General features: G+C 46.7%; 1 protein-coding gene across 2 annotated transcripts in view; it reads left to right on the forward strand.

Moving 5' to 3' along the window:
* Window positions 1-22,225, forward strand: part of LOC106613219 (phosphatidylinositol 3,4,5-trisphosphate 5-phosphatase 2A) — a 66,332-nt gene that overhangs the window by 36,203 nt on the left and 7,904 nt on the right. For both annotated transcript variants that reach the window (XM_045724799.1, XM_045724800.1), the window contains exons 7-21: window positions 446-535; window positions 1,815-1,910; window positions 8,986-9,136; window positions 9,237-9,343; window positions 10,801-10,903; window positions 11,162-11,358; window positions 12,794-12,911; window positions 13,001-13,097; window positions 13,278-13,416; window positions 13,623-13,722; window positions 13,841-13,929; window positions 14,508-14,589; window positions 15,536-15,625; window positions 15,734-15,847; window positions 16,277-16,453. In XM_045724799.1, coding sequence (XP_045580755.1) covers window positions 446-535; window positions 1,815-1,910; window positions 8,986-9,136; window positions 9,237-9,343; window positions 10,801-10,903; window positions 11,162-11,358; window positions 12,794-12,911; window positions 13,001-13,097; window positions 13,278-13,416; window positions 13,623-13,722; window positions 13,841-13,929; window positions 14,508-14,589; window positions 15,536-15,625; window positions 15,734-15,847; window positions 16,277-16,453 — 1,750 coding nt within the window. The remainder of the gene's footprint in view (window positions 1-445; window positions 536-1,814; window positions 1,911-8,985; window positions 9,137-9,236; window positions 9,344-10,800; window positions 10,904-11,161; window positions 11,359-12,793; window positions 12,912-13,000; window positions 13,098-13,277; window positions 13,417-13,622; window positions 13,723-13,840; window positions 13,930-14,507; window positions 14,590-15,535; window positions 15,626-15,733; window positions 15,848-16,276; window positions 16,454-22,225) is intronic.

The following is a 22,225-nucleotide window of genomic DNA, read 5'->3' on the forward strand; positions in this document are numbered from 1 at the left end:
GTGTGTGTTTGCGTACACGCAGGAGACAGATGGTGAGGTGAAATGTATGACTCTGGGAAGCACAGGAAGCTTAGACATGCTGCACCTTGGTTTCCTCTTGAACACACACACACACACACACACACACACACACACAGAGTGCTCCTGAGTGCACTGGGGGTCATGAGGAAAGAGCTCTTTGTCTCCCAGGGAGAAACAACAAGAGTTCCTGGAGACAGCTGTGCTTGAGAGAGTCACGCTGTAATCACACACACAGACACACACACAGACACACACACACTGTGGCTAATGTAGTCTTAAAGGGCCAGACCCACTTTCCCTTCAAACTTTCCTCATGTGATGTGACAACAAACCATAGGGTCACGCCTGCATATCATCTAGTGTGTGTGTGTGTGTGTGTGTGTGTGTGTGTGTGTGTGTTTTAACGGTCTGTTTTCCTCTGTAGTCGGTGAATCAGGGTGGAGATCAGGAGTTGGAAAATCTGGTCACTAAACTGGCTATCCTCAAAGACCTACTGTCTTCTATAGAGAAGAAGGTAAGCCTACGAGCATAGAAATATTATCTAATAGTCATTCTATTTCTATGTCCCCCCCTCCCCTCTGTCTGGGCCCCAGAGCTCAGGCTACACATGGAGGCATGGAGTGAGAGGGAGGGAGAGAGGGAGGGATGGAGAGAGGGAGGGATGGAGTGAGAGGGGGGATGGAGGGAGAGAGGGAGGGAGGGATGGAGTGAGAAGATGGGAGGACTGGAGAGAAGGAAGAAGTAGACCAGGAAGTCGGGAAAGCAGTATACACACTGTCCTTAATCCCTTTCTCCCTCTTCTCTCTCCCTCTTCTCTCTCCTCTTCTCTCTCCCTCTTTCTCTCTCTCTTCTCTCTCTCTCTTCTCTCTCCCTCTTTCTCCCTCTCTTCTCTCTCCCTCTTCTCTCTCTCTCTTTCTCCCTCTTCTCTCTCCCTCTTCTCTCTCCCTCTTCTCTCTCCCTCTTTCTCCCTCTCTTCTCTCTCCCTCTTTCTCCCTCTCTTCTCCCTCTCTCTCTCTCTCTCTCTCTCTCTCTCTTCTCCCTCTTCTCTCTCCCTCTTCTCTCTCTCTCTTTCTCCCTCTCTTCTCCCTCTCTTCTCTCTCCCTCTCTTCTCCCTCTCTTCTCTCTCCCTCTTCTCTCTCCCTCTTTCTCCCTCTCTCTCCCTCTTTCTCCCCTCTTCTCTCTCCCTCTTTCTCCCTCTCTTCTCCCTCTCTTCTCTCTCCCTCTTCTCTCTCCCTCTTCTCTCTCCCTCTTCTCTCTCCCTCTTCTCTCTCCCTCTTTCTCCCTCTCTTCTCTCTCCCTCTTTCTCCCTCTCTTCTCCCTCTCTTCTCTCTCCCTCTCTTCTCTCTCTCTCTCTCTCCCTCTTCTCTCTCTCTCTTTCTCCCTCTCTTCTCCCTCTCTTCTCTCTCCCTCTCTTCTCCCTCTCTTCTCTCTCCCTCTTCTCTCTCCCTCTTCTCTCTCCCTCTTCTCTCTCTCTCTTTCTCCCTCTCTTCTCTCTCCCTCTCTTCTCCCTCTCTTCTCCCTCTCTTCTCTTCTCCCTCTCTTCTCCCTCTCTTCTCCCTCTCTTCTCCCTCTCTTCTCTCTCCCTCTCTTCTCCCTCTCTTCTCCCTCCCTCTTTCTCCCTCTCTTCTCTCTCCCTCTTTCTCCCTCTCTTCTCTCTCCCTCTTTCTCCCTCTCTTCTCTCTCCCTCTTCTCTCTCCTCTCTCCCTCTTTCTCCCTCTCTTCTCTCTCCCTCTTTCTCCCTCTCTTCTCTCTCCCTCTTTCTCCCTCTCTTCTCTCTCCCTCTCTCCCTCTAGGCTCTGAAGGCTGTGCAGGATTTGAGTGTGTCCACTCCCTCCTCTCTTCCTCCTCTCACACGCCACAGCAAACCCATCCCTGTACAGGCCTTTGAGGTACATGCAAACACACACTTGGAGATATATCAGTGGGTGTGGCTCGGAATACCTAGATTCTCCAGGAAGTTTTTTGAACAGACTGGAATGTGCCATGCCTGTCTCCGTGTGGTTCTGTCTGCTCTGTGCTCCTACCTCTGTTAGGATGTGATGGTTAGATGACTGATGTGACCAGAGTGTAGAGACTAAAGCCCTCAATGCTGTGCTCAGTGGAGCTGACAACTACTGAGTGGGTGTGAATGAAGGATGATCACTATCAGTAACCAGGAAGTGGACGCCTCAGCTAGCTCGCGCTCTGGAGATGTAAACACCATGACTGCCTGGGGGTCATGGTCCATTTCAATTCACTATGTTCAGGACATAGGCATTTGAATTCCATTTCAGGAATTTAAAATGGAAACCTTCCTGAATGAGCTGACCTTAAATAGAACTACTTTAACTCTATGTAAACATACACTCCTGAGTTGATTTAATGACTGGCTGAACAGGATCCATGTTGAATCACTCTACTCCCAGATCAACATCACCTGGTCTGTTACTGGTTTCAGAAGTTACAAACAGCTGGATTTGAGAAGCTGAACGTCCATTGGTCATGGCTCATATGGAGCTGAACATTGATTGGTTTTCCACTCTGAGAGACGTTGGCCGTGTTGGAGAGCATCAAAATGGTGACTGACTGATCTACAAACAATAATGACTAGTTATTTATGATGCAATGTCATTTGTAGATCAGTCTCGGCAGTCGCCTGCGCTGTCGGTTGTGACGTCAAACAAGCCAAGTTTTAAAAATAAATACATTCTTGAACCTTTTATTTAACTAGGCAAGTCAGTTAAAAACAAATACTTATTTAATATGACAGCCTACCAAAAGGCCTCCTGCGGATTAAAAATGTTATATAAAATAACAATATAGGACACAACACACATGACGACAAGAGACACGACAACACTACATAAAGAGACCTACTGTAAGACAACACTACATAAAGACCTACTGTAAGACAACACTACATAAAGACCTACTGTAAGACAACAACACTACATAAAGACCTACTGTAAGACAACACTACATAAAGAGACCTACTGTAAGACAACAACACTACATAGAGACCTACTGTAAGACAACACTACATAAAGAGACCTACTGTAAGACAACACTACATAAAGAGACCTACTGTAAGACAACAACACTACATAAAGAGACCTACTGTAAGACAACACTACATAAAGAGACCTACTGTAAGACAACACTACATAAAGAGACCTACTGTAAGACAACAACACTACATAAAGACCTACTGTAAGACGACAACACTACATAAAGAGACCTACTGTAAGACAACAACACTACATAAAGAGACCTACTGTAAGACAACACTACATAAAGACCTACTGTAAGACAACAACACTACATAAAGAGACCTACTGTAAGACAACAACACTACATAAAGAGACCTACTGTAAGACAACAACACTACATAAAGAGACCTACTGTAAGACGACGACACTACATAAAGAGACCTACTGTAAGACGACGACACTACATAAAGAGACCTACTGTAAGACAACACTACATAAAGAGACCTACTGTAAGACAACACTACATAAAGAGACCTACTGTAAGACAACACTACATAAAGAGACCTACTGTAAGACAACGACACTACATAAAGACCTACTGTAAGACAACAACACTACATAAAGAGACCTACTGTAAGACAACAACACTACATAAAGAGACCTACTGTAAGACGACGACACTACATAAAGAGACCTACTGTAAGACGACGACACTACATAAAGAGACCTACTGTAAGACGACGACACTACATAAAGAGACCTACTGTAAGACGACGACACTACATAAAGAGACCTACTGTAAGACGACGACACTACATAAAGAGACCTACTGTAAGCAACAACACTACATAAAGAGACCTACTGTAAGACGACGACACTACATAAAGAGACCTACTGTAAGACAACAACACTACATAAAGAGACCTACTGTAAGACAACAACACTACATAAAGAGACCTACTGTAAGACAACAACACTACATAAAGAGACCTACTGTAAGACAACACTACATAAAGACCTACTGGAAGACAACAACACTACATAAAGAGACCTACTGTAAGACAACACTACATAAAGACCTACTGTAAGACAACACTACATAAAGAGACCTACTGTAAGACAACAACACTACATAAAGAGACCTACTGTAAGACAACACTACATAAAGAGACCTACTGTAAGACAACAACACTACATAAAGAGACCTACTGTAAGACAACACTACATAAAGAGACCTACTGTAAGACAACAACACTACATAAAGAGAACTACTGTAAGACAACAACACTACATAAAGAGAACTACTGTAAGACAACAACACTACATAAAGAGACCTACTGTAAGACGACAACACTACATAAAGACCTACTGTAAGACGACAACACTACATAAAGACCTACTGTAAGACAACAACACTACATAAAGAGACCTACTGTAAGACAACACTACATAAAGAGACCTACTGTAAGACAACACTACATAAAGAGACCTACTGTAAGACGACAACACTACATAAAGACCTACTGTAAGACGACAACACTACATAAAGAGACCTACTGTAAGACAACACTACATAAAGACCTACTGTAAGACAACACTACATAAAGAGACCTACTGTAAGACAACAACACTACATAAAGAGACCTACTGTAAGACGACGACACTACATAAAGAGACCTACTGTAAGACGACGACACTACATAAAGAGACCTACTGTAAGACGACGACACTACATAAAGAGACCTACTGTAAGACGACGACACTACATAAAGAGACCTACTGTAAGACAACGACACTACATAAAGAGACCTACTGTAAGACAACGACACTACATAAAGAGACCTACTGTAAGACGACGACACTACATAAAGAGACCTACTGTAAGACGACGACACTACATAAAGAGACCTACTGTAAGACGACGACACTACATAAAGAGACCTACTGTAAGACGACGACACTACATAAAGAGACCTACTGTAAGACGACGACACTACATAAAGAGACCTACTGTAAGACAACGACACTACATAAAGAGACCTACTGTAAGACGACGACACTACATAAAGAGACCTACTGTAAGACGACGACACTACATAAAGAGACCTACTGTAAGACGACGACACTACATAAAGAGACCTACTGTAAGACGACGACACTACATAAAGAGACCTACTGTAAGACGACACTACATAAAGAGACCTACTGTAAGACGACACTACATAAAGAGACCTACTGTAAGACGACGACACTACATAAAGAGACCTACTGTAAGACGACGACACTACATAAAGAGACCTACTGTAAGACGACGACACTACATAAAGAGACCTACTGTAAGACGACGACACTACATAAAGAGACCTACTGTAAGACAACGACACTACATAAAGAGACCTACTGTAAGACGACGACACTACATAAAGAGACCTACTGTAAGACGACGACACTACATAAAGAGACCTACTGTAAGACGACGACACTACATAAAGAGACCTACTGTAAGCACGACACTACATAAAGAGACCTACTGTAAGACGACACTACATAAAGAGACCTACTGTAAGACGACGACACTACATAAAGAGACCTACTGTAAGACGACGACACTACATAAAGAGACCTACTGTAAGACGACGACACTACATAAAGAGACCTACTGTAAGACGACGACACTACATAAAGAGACCTACTGTAAGACGACGACACTACATAAAGAGACCTACTGTAAGACGACGACACTACATAAAGAGACCTACTGTAAGACGACGACACTACATAAAGAGACCTACTGTAAGACGACGACACTACATAAAGAGACCTACTGTAAGAGCAACGACACTACATAAAGAGACCTACTGTAAGACGACGACACTACATAAAGAGACCTACTGTAAGACGCACGACACTACATAAAGAGACCTACTGTAAGACGCAGCGACACTACATAAAGAGACCTACTGTAAGACGACGACACTACATAAAGAGACCTACTGTAAGACCAACGACACTACATAAAGAGACCTACTGTAAGACGACGACACTACATAAAGAGACCTACTGTAAGACGACGACACTACATAAAGAGACCTACTGTAAGACGACGACACTACATAAAGAGACCTACTGTAAGACGACGACACTACATAAAGAGACCTACTGTAAGACGACACACTACATAAAGAGACCTACTGTAAGACGACGACACTACATAAAGAGACCTACTGTAAGACGACGACACTACATAAAGAGACCTACTGTAAGACGACGACACTACATAAAGAGACCTACTGTAAGACGACGACACTACATAAAGAGACCTACTGTAAGACGACGACACTACATAAAGAGACCTACTGTAAGACGACGACACTACATAAAGAGACCTACTGTAAGACGACGACACTACATAAAGAGACCTACTGTAAGACGACGACACTACATAAAGAGACCTACTGTAAGACGACGACACTACATAAAGAGACCTACTGTAAGACGACGACACTACATAAAGAGACCTACTGTAAGACGACGACACTACATAAAGAGACCTACTGTAAGACGACGACACTACATAAAGAGACCTACTGTAAGACGACGACACTACATAAAGAGACCTACTGTAAGACGCAGCGACACTACATAAAGAGACCTACTGTAAGACGACGACACTACATAAAGAGACCTACTGTAAGACGACCGACACTACATAAAGAGACCTACTGTAAGACGACGACACTACATAAAGAGACCTACTGTAAGACGACGACACTACATAAAGAGACCTACTGTAAGACGACGACACTACATAAAGAGACCTACTGTAAGACGACGACACTACATAAAGAGACCTACTGTAAGACGACGACACTACATAAAGAGACCTACTGTAAGACGACGACACTACATAAAGAGACCTACTGTAAGACGACGACACTACATAAAGAGACCTACTGTAAGACAACGACACTACATAAAGAGACCTACTGTAAGACGACGACACTACATAAAGAGACCTACTGTAAGACGACGACACTACATAAAGAGACCTACTGTAAGACGACGACACTACATAAAGAGACCTACTGTAAGACGACAACACTACATAAAGAGACCTACTGTAAGACGACAACACTACATAAAGAGACCGACAACACTACATAAAGAGACCTACTGTAAGACGACACAGCATGGCAGCAGCACAACATGGTGGCAGCAGCACAACATGGTACAAACATTACTGGGCACAGACAACAGCACAAAGAGCAAGAAGGTAGAGACAACAATACATCACACGAAGCAGCCATAACTGTCAGTAAGAGTGTCCATGATTTCAGTCTTTGAATGAAGATATTGAGATAAAACTGTCCAGTTTGAGTGTTTGTTGCAGCTTGTTCCAGTCGCTAGCTGCAGCGAACTGAAAAGAGGAGCGACCCAGGGATGTGTGTGCTTAGGGGACCTTTAACAGAATGTGACTGGCAGAACGGGTGTTGTATGTGGAGGATGAGGGCTGCAGTAGATATCTCAGATAGGGGGGAGTGAACGGGTGTTGTATGTGGAGGATGAGGGCTGCAGTAGATATCTCAGATAGGGGGGAGTGAACGGGTGTTGTATGTGGAGGATGAGGGCTGCAGTAGATATCTCAGATAGGGGGGAGTGAGGCCTAAGAGGGTTTTATAAATAAGCATCAACCAGTGGGTCTTGCGACGGGTTTACAGAGATGACCAGTTTACAGAAGAGTATAGAGTGCAGTGATGTGTCCTATAAGGAGCGTTGGTGGTAAATCTGATGGCCGAATGGTAAAGAACATCTAGCTGCTCGAGAGTACCCTTACCTGCCGATCTATAAGTTATGTCTCTGTAATCTAGCATGGGTAGGATGATCATCTGAATCAGGTTAGTTTGGAAGCTGGAGTGAAAGAGGAGCGATTACGATGGAGGAAACCAAGTCTAGATTTAACTTTAGCCTGCAGCTTTGCTATGTGCTGTGAGAAGGACAGTGTACCATATACTTGAATGAGGTGATGAAGCTCCAAACCCTCAGAGGTAGTAATAACGCCTATGGGGAGAGGGGCATTCTTCTTATCAAATCACATGACCTTTTATTTTGGAGGTGTTCAGAACAAGGTTAAGGACAGAGAAAGCTTGTTGGTCTCTAAGAAAGCTTTGTTCTAGAGTGTTTAACACTGTATCATCGCCATATAAATGGATGAGAGAGCTTGAGCTATGTTGTTGATCACGGCCCAGTAGACATGTCTGTCTGACTGTCTTCTACACTAGACTGGGGAGGCAGCAGACAGATTACTAGTCAGTCACCTACACTCCCCTGTGTGGTTTCTACAGCGGCTGAGGGGAAACGTCAGATGATTTCACACTCACCGTAGACTTCAGTGTGTGTGTGTTTTGGGGTCTGATTTGTGTGTCTGGTGTGTGTGTGTGTGTTCACATCCTTTTTAGCCACTTCCTGTTTGCAGGGGAAGAAGTGTGTTGGTGAGATGAGTAAGATGCATGGGGGCTGGGGTTTCCAGAGAGAGCTATACTGTAACTGCACTGAGCTCTGTAATGTTGTTGACTTGACATTTTTATTGTTATTTATACTAAAAGATGTATGATACATTTCACTGAGAACCCAGATGAGATTGTTGACATGGAATGCTATTGCCAACATGCAGGATAGTTTAGTGAACTTGTGGAACTGACTGTCAACCCGCTGACTCCCCCTGGTGCTGACTCCCCCTGGTGCTGACTCCCCCTGGTGCTGACTCCCCCTGGTGCTGACTCCCCCTGGTGCTGACTCCCCCTGGTGCTGACTCCCCCTGGTGCTGACTCCCCCTGGTGCTGACTCCCCCTGGTGCTGACTCCCCCTGGTGGTGACTCCTTACATCTCTTAGGCTATAGTTTATTATGTGGCTAATGAATTGGGATATTTGTCCCGTCTGTCTGTGTCCGTCCGTGTGTGTATCTGTCTGTCTAACCCCTCTGTCTGTCCCCTCCAGGTGAAGTTGGATGTGTACCTGGCAGACCTGACTAAGATAGGGAAGAGTCAGAAGCACAGTCTGTCTGTGGACGTGGAGGGAGGGAAGCTAGTGGTGATGAAGAAGATGAAGGACAACCAGGAGGACTGGAACACCTTCACACACCACAAGAGTGAGGATATATATATATATATATATATGACAAGGGTGCGGCCTCACACACACACTCCTCTCTCTCACTCGTTGTTTCTCTCCGTGTTTCTCTCCCTCAGTCCGTCAGCTGATCAAGTCTCAGCGTGTTCAGAACAAGCTGGGCATCGTGTTTGAGAAGGACAAGGAGAAGAGCCAGAGGAAAGACTTCATCTTCGCCAGTGCTAAGGTACACACACACACACACCCACAAGGAAGCCTCTCGGGGCATGCATATCTATATTCTAGTAAATATTTGTTTAACATTGTGACGGTTGGTGCTGTTGGTGTCGTAGCGGTTGGTGCTGTTGGTGTCGTGGCGGTTGGTGCTGTTGGTGTCGTGGCGGTTGGTGTCGTGGCGGTTGGTGCTGTTGGTGTCGTGGCGGTTGGTGTCGTGGCGGTTGGTGTCGTGGCGGTTGGTGTCGTGGCGGTTGGTGTCGTGGCGGTTGGTGTCGTGGCGGTTGGTGTCGTGGCGGTTGGTGCCGTTGGTGTCGTGGCGGTTGGTGCCGTTGGTGTCGTGGCGGTTGGTGTCGTGGCGGTTGGTGTCGTGGCGGTTGGTGTCGTGGCCGTTGGTGTCGTGGCGGTTGGTGTCGTGGCGGTTGGTGTCGTGGCGGTTGGTGCCGTTGGTGCCGTGGCGGTTGGTGCCGTTGGTGCCGTGGCGGTTGGTGCCGTTGGTGCCGTGGCGGTTGGTGCCGGTTGGTGCCGTTGGTGTCGTGGCGGTTGGTGCTGTTGGTGTCGTGACGGTTGGTGTCGTGGCGGTTGGTGCCGTTGGTGTCGTGACGGTTGGTGCCGTGGCGGTTGGTGCTGTTGGTGCGGTTGGTGCGGTTGGTGCTGTTGGTGTCGTGGCGGTTGGTGCTGTTGGTGTCGTGGCGGTTGGTGTCGTGGCGGTTGGTGTCGTGTCGGTTGGTGCCGTGACGGTTGGTGCCGTGGCGGTTGGTGCTGTTGGTGTCGTGGCGGTTGGTGTCGTGGCGGTTGGTGCCGTGGCGGTTGGTGCCGTGATGGTTGGTGCCGTGGCGGTTGGTGCCGTGACGGTTGGTGTCGTGGCGGTTGGTGCCGTTGGTGTCGTGGCGGTTGGTGCCGTTGGTGTCGTGGCGGTTGGTGCCGTTGGTGTCGTGGCGGTTGGTGCCGTTGGTGTCGTGGCGGTTGGTGTCGTGGCGGTTGGTGTCGTGGCGGTTGGTGTCGTGACGGTTGGTGTCGTGGCGGTTGGTGCCGTGGCGGTTGGTGCCGTTGGTGTCGTGGCGGTTGGTGTCGTGGCGGTTGGTGTCGTGGCGGTTGGTGTCGTGGCGGTTGGTGTCGTGGCGGTTGGTGCCGTGGCGGTTGGGGTCGTGGCGGTTGGTGCCGTTGGTGCCGTGGCGGTTGGTGCCGTGGCGGTTGGTGCCGTGGCGGTTGGTGCCGTTGGTGTCGTGGCGGTTGGTGCCGTTGGTGCCGTGGCGGTTGGTGCCGTGACGGTTGGTGTCGTGGCGGTTGGTGCCGTTGGCGTCGTCATTCTGTTACCAAACTTTGCATCTGCACTGTTCTTCATGTAAATGGGTTTTCAGCATCACTCAGTTACCGTGGAATTGGCCAATACCAAACCTAAGAATATACAGTCCACCACATCCTCCATTTTATACACACATACTAACTGTACACTGTGCGTGTTGTCAGAAGCGGGAGGCATTTTGTCAGCTGCTGCAGCTGATGAAGAACAAACATTCCAACCAGGACGAACCAGACATGATCTCCATCTTTATAGGGACCTGGAACATGGGTGAGCGCTCACACTCTCACACGCTCTCACACGCTCTCACACGCTCTCACACGCTCTCACACGCTCTCACACGCTCTCACACGCTCTCACACGCTCTCACACGCTCTCACACGCTCTCACACACTCTCACTCTCTCACACTCTCTCACACTACATGCTACAAATAACCGTCAAACCTCCTAAAATGAGGAGAATATTCCATTAGTTGTAGAAGTCTTCTTAACCTTAGACCTATCACTCCAATTTTCCGTGTGTGTAGGTTCTGTGCCCTCCCCCAAGGCGGTGGGTTCCTGGCTGTTGTGTCGTGGGCTGGGGAAGACGCTGGATGAGATGACCGTCACTATTCCTCATGACCTCTACGTGTTCGGAACGCAGGAGAACTCTGTGTGTGACCGTGAGTGGGTCGACTCACTCCGCACCGCACTCAAAGAACACACAGAGCTGGATTACAAACCGGTGAGAGAGAGGCGGAATGAGGCTCTGTTGTTAGAGCTTGTCCCGTTGGGGAATAAGGTGTTGTTAGGGCTTGTCCCGTTGGGCAATAAGGTGTTGTTAGGGCTTGTCCCGTTGGGGAATAAGGTGTTGTTAGGGCTTGTCCCGTTGGGGAATAAGGTGTTGTTAGGGATTGTCCCGTTGGGGAATAAGGTGTTGTTAGGGCTTGTCCCGTTGGGGGATAAGGTGTTGTTAGAGCTTGTCCCGTTGGGGAATAAGGTGTTGTTAGGGCTTGTCCCGTTGGGGAATAAGGTGTTGTTAGGGATTGTCCCGTTGGGCAATAAGGTGTTGTTAGGGCTTGTCCCGTTGGGGAATAAGGTGTTGTTAGAGCTTGTCCCGTTGGGGAATAAGGTGTTGTTAGGGCTTGTCCCGTTGGGGAATAAGGTGTTGTTAGGGCTTGTCCCGTTGGGGAATAAGGTGTTGTTAGAGCTTGTCCCGTTGGGGAATAAGGTGTTGTTAGGGATTGTCCCGTTGGGGAATAAGGTGTTGTTAGGGCTTGTCCCGTTGGGGAATAAGGTGTTGTTAGGGCTTGTCCCGTTGGGGAATAAGGTGTTGTTAGGGCTTGTCCCGTTGGGGAATAAGGTGTTGTTAGGGCTTGTCCCGTTGGGGAATAAGGTGTTGTTAGGGCTTGTCCCGTTGGGGAATAAGGTGTTGTTAGGGCTTGTCCCGTTGGGGAATAAGGTGTTGTTAGAGCTTGTCCCGTTGGGGAATAAGGTGTTGTTAGGGCTTGTCCCGTTGGGGAATAAGGTGTTGTTAGGGCTTGTCCCGTTGGGGAATAAGGTGTTGTTAGGGCTTGTCCCGTTGGGGAATAAGGCGTTGTTAGGGATTGTCCCGTTGGGGAATAAGGCGTTGTTAGGGCTTGTCCCGTTGGGGAATAAGGCGTTGTTAGGGCTTGTCCCGTTGGGGAATAAGGCGTTGTTAGGGCTTGTCCCGTTGGGGAATAAGGCGTTGTTAGGGCTTGTCCCGTTGGGGAATAAGGCGTTGTTAGGGCTTGTCCCGTTGGGGAATAAGGTGTTGTTAGGGCTTGTCCCGTTGGGGAATAAGGCGTTGTTAGGGATTGTCCCGTTGGGGAATAAGGCGTTGTTAGGGTTTGTCCCGTTGGGGAATAAGGCGTTGTTAGGGATTGTCCCGTTGGGGAATAAGGCGTTGTTAGGGCTTGTCCCGTTGGGGAATAAGGCGTTGTTAGGGATTGTCCCGTTGGGGAATAAGGCGTTGTTAGGGATTGTCCCTTTGGGGGATAAGGCGTTGTTAGGGATGGTCCCGTTTGGGGATAAGTTGGCAGTAGGGATGGTCCCGTTGGGGAATAAGGAGCCTGATCTGAGAAGCAGCATGGTAGAATGGTTGGGCTTACTCCTGAGGTTAACTTCCATGTTCTCTGTTCTGCTCTCCTGGGTTCCAGATCGCGGTCCAGACTCTGTGGAACATTAAGATAGCGGTGCTGGTGAAACCAGAACATGAAAACCGCATCAGTCATGTGGGAGTGTCCAGTGTTAAAACGGGCATTGCCAATACGCTGGGTAAGATCTCTCTCTCTCTCTCTCTCACGCTCACACTAACAAACAATTCATTATATTCATGCTGTATGTTTGTCGTTTCTTGTTGCTAGGTAACAAAGGGGCAGTGGGCGTGTCTTTCATGTTTAATGGAACTTCCTTCGGCTTTGTGAACTGTCACCTGACATCAGGCAACGAGAAGATCGGCAGGTACGCACACACTCCTCTTCTGCACTCAAATGTAAAACTATACAGTGTGTATCATCATGTGAAGTTTGACCGGACTCCATATTAGCACCAAACTCACTGAGGTCATAAGTAGTGTACTAAACAGGGTGCTCTTCACCACTCGTCCTCTCCAACCCCTTCCCTGACCCTTGACCCCTGCAGGAGGAACCAGAACTACCTGGATATCCTGCGGCTGCTCTCTTTAGGAGATAAACAGCTGAGCTCCTTTGACATCTCTCTACGCTTCACACACCTCTTCTGGCTTGGAGACCTTAATTACAGGCTGGACATGGACATACAGGTACCCTAATACACACACACACACACACACACACACACACAGAAACACACACACACACACACACACACACACACACTCTCGCTCTCTCTCACTCTCGCTCTCTCTGTCTCTCGCTCTCTCTGTCTCTCGCTCTCTCTGTCTCTCGCTCTCTCTGTCTCTCGCTCTCTCTGTCTCTCGCTCTCTCTGTCTCTCTCTGTCTCTCTCAGGAGATCCTGAACTACATCAATAGGAAAGAGTTTGATCCTCTGCTGAAGGTGGACCAGCTCAACCTGGAGAGAGAGAAGAACAAGGTGTTCCTGCGCTTTGGTCAGTCACACACACACACACTCCTTCCCCTCATTCTCTATGCCCTCTGCTGTACTCTGTGAAATACTTTATTGAAAGTGGTTTGTTGTAATGTGTGTTTGTGTATCCTCTGGTACAGCGGAGGAGGAGATATCCTACCCACCCACCTACCGTTATGAACGCGGGTCTAGGGACACATATGTGTGGCAGAAGCAGAAGGCCACAGGGGTACTCACTCACCCACCCACACACACACTCACACAGAGCTTTATTCTCGTGAATTCTCTAGACTTTGTGGGGAGTAAACACCTAACTCCGTAAAGTGGTAATCAGCAGTAGAAACAGTACAAAGCGTATCCCTGCCCCTGTTTCAGTAAAAGGCTGAGGCTGGAGAAACTCTCAAATTCATAGACAGAGCTGAGGATGCAAGGACTGACAGTCCATGATATCAAAATTATAGTTTTACACTATATCGCCTCAAAATATGGTTATGTTTACATTTACTTGAACAATCATAGGAGTAAAACAAGCCTATATTTTGGGTTCTGATGGAGTGTGACAGTTGAACTGAGCTCCTGAGGCATTTACAAGTTATATTCTTCAACAATCAATGGTTACATATCATACGTTGTGAAAAGAAATGGATTTAACAACTGCTGATTGACCCTTTTAAGGCTGAAATAGCATTTTAACAAGTTCAGGACAAAGTTCTGTCTTTTCACACACACACGTGCATGCGAGCGCATACACACAGGCTCAGATGGAGAGATCTCTGTTCACGCTCATCTTCTCTTTCTCTCTTTCAGATGAGGACCAACGTCCCGTCTTGGTGTGACAGGATCCTATGGAAGTCTTACCCTGAGACTCACATTGTCTGTAACTCCTATGGTGAGTCCCTGCATCTTCAACAACTCTGTACAACAAAGAGTTGCAGTCTGTTTTAGAATGGGTGGCCAGTAATAAACTGGTCCTGAACATCTCTGAAACTAAGAGCATTGTATTTGGTACAAATCATTCCTTAAGTTGTAGACCTCGGCTGAATCTGGTGATGAATGGTGTGGCTGTTGAACAAGTTGAGGAGACTAAATTACTTAGTGTTACATTAGATTGTAAACTTTCATGGTCAAAACATATAGATGAAATGGTTGTAAAGATGGGGAGAGGTCTGTCTAATAAAGAGATGCTCTGCATTTTTGACACCACACTCCACAAATCAAGTTCTGCAGGCTCTAGTTTTATCTTGATTACTGTCCAGTCGTGTGGTCCAGTGCTGCAAGGAAAGACCTAGTTAAGCTGCAGCTGGCCCAGAACAGAGCATCACGTCTTGCTCTTCATTGTAATCAGAGGGCTGATATAAATACTATGCATGCCAGTCTCTCTTGGCTCAGAGTTGAGGAGAGACTGACTGCATCACTTGTTATTTTTACAAGAAACAATCATGTGTTGAAATCCCAAATTGTTTGCATAGTAAACTTACACACACACACTTACCTCACCAGACATGCCACCAGGGGTCTTTTCACAGTACACAAATTAAGGTTGGACTGAAAACCCACAAGACGGTAGATATCCAGGGAGAGTGTTTGGCAGCCCTGACCTAGATTGTTTGTGTGTATTGATATGTAGGCTACGTGTACCTTTACGTTTTTTTTATGTAGTTCTGTCCTTGTCTATTAATGTTCTGTATTATCTCATACTGTATTATGTTTCATGTTTTGTGTGGACCCCAGGAAGAGTAGCTGCTGCTTTTGCAACAGCTAATGGGAACCCTAATAAAATACCAAATACCTTTTTGTTGTAGTTTTTTGTTGATGAAATCATGTTTCCCTCTCAGGCTGTACAGATGACGTGGTGACCAGTGACCACTCCCCAGTCTTTGGTACATTTGAGGTGGGGGTTACCTCGCAGTTCGTCTCCAAGAAAGGTACGGCCACTCGCTATGATGACTAGACAAGGGGGTTGATCATCTCACTACAACCCAAGGGTTTTTAACGTTGTGTCTCTCCCTGTCTCTCTCTCTCTCTCTCTCCAGGTCTGCCTAAGTCCTCTGAACAGGCCTATATTGAGTTTGAGAATATTGAGGCCATAGTGAAGACGGCCAGCAGAACCAAGTTCTTTATCGAGTTCTACTCTACCTGCCTGGAGGGTGAGACCTACACACACACACACACACACACACACACACACACACACACACACACACACACACACACACACAAAGTTCTACTCTAGAGACTTAATTACATTTTTCACACTCCCTCTCTCTCCACACTCCCTCTCTCTCTCCACACTCCCTCTCTCTCTCCACACTCCCTCTCTCTCTCCACACTCCCTCTCTCTCTCCACACTCCCTCTCTCTCTCCACACTCCCTCTCTCTCTCCACACTCCCTCTCTCTCCACACTCCCTCTCTCTCTCCACACTCCCTCTCTCTCTCTCTCCACACTCCCTCTCTCTCTCTCTCCACACTCTCTCTCTCTCTCCACTCTCTCTCTCTCTCTCTCCACACTCCCTCCACACTCTCTCTCTCCACACTCCCTCCACACTCTCTCTCTCCACACTCCCTCTCTCCGTAGAGTTTAAGAAGAGTTATGAGAATGACAGTCAGAGCAGTGACAACGTCAACTTCCTGCGTGTGGGCTGGTCCAATAAGCAGCTGACCACGCTGAAGCCCCTCCTCTCTGAGATAGAATATCTCCAGGACCAACACCTGCTGCTCACCGTCAAATCACTGGATGGATACGAGTCTTATGGTCTGTCTTATGGTCTGTCTTATGGTCTGTCTTATGGTCTGTCTTATGGTCTGTCTTATGGTCTGTCTTATGGTCTGTCTGTCTGTCTGTCTCTGTCTGTCTGTCTGTCTGTCTGTCTGTCTGTCTGTCTGTCTGTCTGTCTGTCTGTCTGTCTGTCTGTCTGTCTGTCTGTCTGTCTGTCTGTCTGTCTGTCTGTCTGTCTGTCTGTCTGTCTGTCTGTCTGTCTGTCTGTCTGTTCGTCTGTCTGTCTGTCTGTCTGTCTGTCTGTCTGTCTGTCTGTCTGTCTGTCTGTCTGTCTGTCTGTCTGTCTGTCTGTCTGTCTGTCTGTCTGTCTGTCTGTCTGTCTGTCTGTCTGTCTGTCTGTCTGTCTGTCTGTCTGTCTGTCTGTCTGTCTGTCTGTCTGTCTGTCTGTCTGTCTGTCTGTCTGTCTGTCTGTCTGTCTGTCTGTCTGTCTGTCTGTCTGTCTGTCTGTCTGTCTGTCTGTCTGTCTGTCTGTCTGTCTGTCTGTCTGTCTGTCTGTCTGTCTGTCTGTCTGTCTGTCTGTCTGTCTGTCTGTCTGTCTGTCTGTCTGTCTGTCTGTCTGTCTGTCTGTCTCGTCTGTCTGTCTGTCTGTCTGTCTGTCTGTCTGTCTGTCTGTCTGTCTGTCTGTCTGTCTGTCTGTCTGTCTGTCTGTCTGTCTGTCTGTCTGTCTGTCTGTCTGTCTGTCTGTCTGTCTGTCTGTCTGTCTGTCTGTCTGTCTGTTCTGTCTGTCTGTCTGTCTGTCTGTCTGTCTGTCTGTCTGTCTGTCTGTCTGTCTGTCTGTCTGTCTGTCTGTCTGTCTGTCTGTCTGTCTGTCTGTCTGTCTGTCTGTCTGTCTGTCTGTCTCGTCTGTCTGTCTGTCTGTCTGTCTGTCTGTCTGTCTGTCTGTCTGTCTGTCTGTCTGTCTGTCTGTTCTGTCTGTCTGTCTGTCTGTCTGTCTGTCTGTCTGTCTGTCTGTCTGTCTGTCTGTCTGTCTGTCTGTCTGTCTGTCTGTCTGTCTGTCTGTCTGTCTGTCTGTCTGTCTGTCTGTCTGTCTGTCTGTCTGTCTGTCTGTCTGTCTGTCTGTCTGTCTGTCTGTCTGTTCGTCTGTCTGTCTGTCTGTCTGTCTGTCTGTCTGTCTGTCTGTCTGTCTGTCTGTCTGTCTGTCTGTCTGTCTGTCTGTCTGTCTGTCTGTCTGTCTGTCTGTCTGTCTGTCTCGTCTGTCTGTCTGTCTGTCTGTCTGTCTGTCTGTCTGTCTGTCTGTCTGTCTGTCTGTCTGTCTGTCTGTCTGTCTGTCTGTCTGTCTGTCTGTCTGTCTGTCTGTCTGTCTGTCTGTCTGTCTGTCTGTCTGTCTGTCTGTCTGTCTGTCAGTTAGTTAGTTAGTTGTTACAGGGTTTCCCTCAGGGAAAATGTGGCGCCGGACATTTGACCAGCAGCATTTTAATATATCTGACATTTGAGAAATTTACCGGACCCATATGCATTGGGTACCCAACCTGATTAGTGTGTCCACCCACAGTGCTCAGAAACACAGACATCACATTTACATTATGGTCATTCATATTAACACAAGCTGATTAGTGTGTCCACCCACAGTGCTCAGAAACACAGACATCACATTTACATTATGGTCATTCATATTAACACAACATGAAAGGCGAGGATGCTACGGCGTTCGTCCTTCTTAGCGAATTCAGATGAGCACTTTGAAGATGTTAGAAGATCTGTCCACGTCTACTTTTCCTCAGCCAATAAGATGAGTCGGCCTAATTTACAATCCATAGTGTAACAGTTGACCTATTATTTTGGTTACCTTGTCGTTCTGTGTGAGAAAGAAATAGCCTATTCCAAACAGACTCTGGGACAGTTGTTGGACGATATAACCAGTAGGCCTAGGTTACATCCCCAGAAAATGTCAAAAGCATTGAGTCTGATGCAACAGATCAGGACGTTCTGGCTTGATCAATTATTTCTTCACACTAGAAGCACAGCAATGCTCACATGGCAGTAGGCTACAGATGTCAGATCTTAACTTGATCACGCTTTTGTTGCAGAGAATTTTCCTGATGCATCAGGAAATTCTAAATAGCCTTGTGATTGGTAAAAAATGAGCAGTTGTCTTTCTCTCCTTGCGGGGGCAGTCAAGTCATTGGGATCAGGGCTCGCTATCTTAAAAGAACGTTCTCTCGCTCAAACGCTATAGGCTTAGGTCGTATTACTGCAACATTCAAATGTACAGAGATGTATCTGAAATGCAGCCATACACATCAATGACTGTTGTTTTATATCACTTAATAACACAAGATAGATATTGGTCTACACGAGTCTACGACATACAACTGTCTAGTGTATCCTACGGTTACGGATGAGCTGTCTAGGGTATCCTACGGTTACAAATGAGCTGTCTAGGGTATCCTACGGTTACGGATGAACTGTCTAGGGTATCCTACGGTTACGGATGAACTGTCTAGGGTATCCTACGGTTACGGATGAACTGTCTAGGGTATCCTACGGTTACGGATGAACTGTCTAGGGTATCCTACGGTTACGGATGAACTGTCTAGGGTATCCTACGGTTACGGATGAACTGTCTAGGGTATCCTACGGTTACGGATGAACTGTCTAGGGTATCCTACGGTTACGGATGAACTGTCTAGGGTATCCTACGGTTACGGATGAACTGTCTAGGGTATCCTACGGTTACGGATGAACTGTCTAGGGTATCCTACGGTTACGGATGAACTGTCTAGGGTATCCTACGGTTACGGATGAACTGTCTAGGGTATCCTACGGTTACGGATGAACTGTCTAGGGTATCCTACGGTTACGGATGAACTGTCTAGGGTATCCTACGGTTACGGATGAACTGTCTAGGGTATCCTACGGTTACGGATGAACAGTCTAGGGTATCCTACGGTTACGGATGAACTGTCTAGGGTATCCTACGGTTACGGATGAACTGTCTAAATGGAGTTCAGATGTGACCTGGGGTGATCTAGCGGTTAGGGCTGCTGTCTTCAGATTCCACATATAGGCCTACCAAATTTGATTAGGAGGTTTTCATCCGACATCAACAATGTAATAATATATATCTGTGGAACTGAAGTGATTTGGTAAAATGTAACGGAGTAAAAAGTAAGTTACTTCCTTCAGAAATGACTTGAGAGAGTACAAGTACCGCCCACAGAGAGTAGCTAGAACGGTACTAGTTCCTCCGGACAGGGCTAGTTCCTCCGGGCAGGGCTAGTTCCTCCGGACAGGGCTAGTTCCTCCGGACAGGGCTAGTTCCTCCGGACAGGGCTAGTTCCTCCGGACAGGGCTAGTTCCTCTGGACAGGGCTAGTTCCTCCGGACAGGGCTAGTTCCTCCGGACAGTACCGCCCACAGAGAGTAGCTAGAACGGTACTAGTTCCTCCAGACAGGGCTAGTTCCTCCAGACAGGGCTAGTTCCTCCGGACAGTACCGCCCACAGAGAGTAGCTAGAACGCTACTAGTTCCTCCAGACAGGGCTAGTTCCTCCAGACAGGGCTAGTTCCTCCAGACAGGGCTAGTTCCTCCGGACAGTACCGCCCACAGAGAGTAGCTAGAAGAGTGTTAGCACAGATAGATAGAACAATGAGACAGATATTTCACTGGATATGTAAATCTGAGCCATCTGTTTGGCGTTTCCACTCACTACCAAATATGGTAGTGAGTGTAACACTTTACCAAATATGGTAGTGAGTGTAACACTTTACCAAATATGGTAGTGAGTGGGAGCCCAGTGGCCAGCAGTGGGAGAAGTTGGAACCAGATTGATATTGGCCAACATTCTGATAATTTACTCATCGAATCATTTGATCTCAATACAGTTTTCTGTTCCCAAAACTACAATTTGTTACGAACAGAGTGGGCTAAGTGTTGTAGACTTTGCCCTTTGCCAAAGTTTCCAAAAATGGCTTTGTTGAGGAGTGCAAAGGCAAATTGAGTTATTGCGTGGACACGTACTTCACAAAGTAGGCGTTAACCAACGGGAAATATACTAATTCATGCCAGAACGTGCCAATAGGATATCGCTAGCACGAGCTTGGCTCCGCACACCTTGCTTGGTTCTGCCCACTATGGCTAATTTGTTCCCATTTGAAACGACAGGCTGTGGTCTATCGTGGTTAAGTTATACAAATCTTTGGTACTAGGTCAGTAGTGGGTCGGATGACTACTCTGGTATATTTGTGCCTTATTCAGCAGCGGTACTTGCTGGACCACACAGGTGCTGAGATAAACATTCATTGATTTAGCCTAATGCTTGCCTTAAACATCAAAACTGTAACACTTTATTTGACACCTTGCATCATAACACCTTACGACACGTTCATAACCATGTCATAACCGCTGACCTAATTTAGCGTTTCATAGCCTGTCATAATATGGTCATAACACTGTCATGACACATATTTTTACACCTGTTGTGACATATATTGTGTTATTTTATGGTTGGTTATGACACCTACGTAACCCACTTTTATTCAAATGTGTTTTTTCACTGCCAAGAACTTTCCTTTTTTTTTAAACTTTGTTTCTTAAATCCATTGTTGTTTTAATGAATTCTTAAGTCATGTTTTTTCATGATATTACATAGAACTTATGACCAGAACATTATGTTCATCCTGTGTCACTTTACTTGGACTCAGAACATACAGTTTGACACTGTTATGAAGCATTATGACCATCATAATCATATAAGCCAGATAGGCCCTTATGTCAGTCATCAGTCAAAAAGAGGGTGTCTTGTCCTGCTCCTGAAATCTGTTCCTGCATCCATCCCAGTCATCATCAACTGAGCATTGGGGTAGGTGCATGTCTGACATCAGAGCTTTGGGGTAGGTGCATGTCTGACATCAGAGCATTGGGGTAGGTGCATGTCTGACATCAGAGCATTGGGTAGATAATGGGTGTCTGGCAGAGCATTGGGGTAGGTGCATGTCTGACATCAGAGCATTGGGGTAGGTGCATGTCTGACATCAATGTGTACGCAATTACAATGATGATAATTGAATATGGTCATTTTCAGAAAATGTTATATAACGTAAACATACTGTTGACAAGTAGGCTATGGTGTAATGGAATGTTTTACCTTGTGTGGTAGGTTTAGTGGGCTTTGACACTCTTATGTAGGTGTCACAACCAGCCATAAAGTTACTACCCTGGTAGGGTTTAGTGGGCTTTGACACTCTTATGTAGGTATCATAACCAGCCATAAAGTTACTACCCTGGTAGGGTTTAGTGGGCTTTGACACTCTTATGTAGGTATCATAACCAGCCATAAAGTTACTACCCTGGTAGGTTTAGTGGGGTTTGACACTCTTATGTAGGTATCATAACCAGCCATAAAGTTACTACCCTGGTAGGTTTAGAGGGCTTTGACACTCTTATGTAGGTGTCACAACCAGCCATAAAGTTACTACCCTGGTAGGTTTAGTGGGGTTTGACACTCTTATGTAGGTATCATAACCAGCCATAAAGTTACTACCCTGGTAGGTTTAGTGGGCTTTGACACTCTTATGTAGGTGTCATAACCAGCCATAAAGTTACTACCCTGGTAGGTTTAGTGGGCTTTGACACTCTTATGTAGGTATCATAACCAGCCATAAAGTTACTACCCTGGTAGGTTTAGTGGGCTTTGACACTCTTATGTAGGTATCATAACCAGCCATAAAGTTACTACCCTGGTAGGTTTAGTGGGCTTTGACACTCTTATGTAGGTATCATAACCAGCCATAAAGTTACTACCCTGGTA

Source organism: Salmo salar, chromosome ssa09 (genome assembly GCF_905237065.1).
Source record: "Salmo salar chromosome ssa09, Ssal_v3.1, whole genome shotgun sequence".
In the NCBI taxonomy this organism is placed as follows: domain Eukaryota; kingdom Metazoa; phylum Chordata; class Actinopteri; order Salmoniformes; family Salmonidae; genus Salmo; species Salmo salar.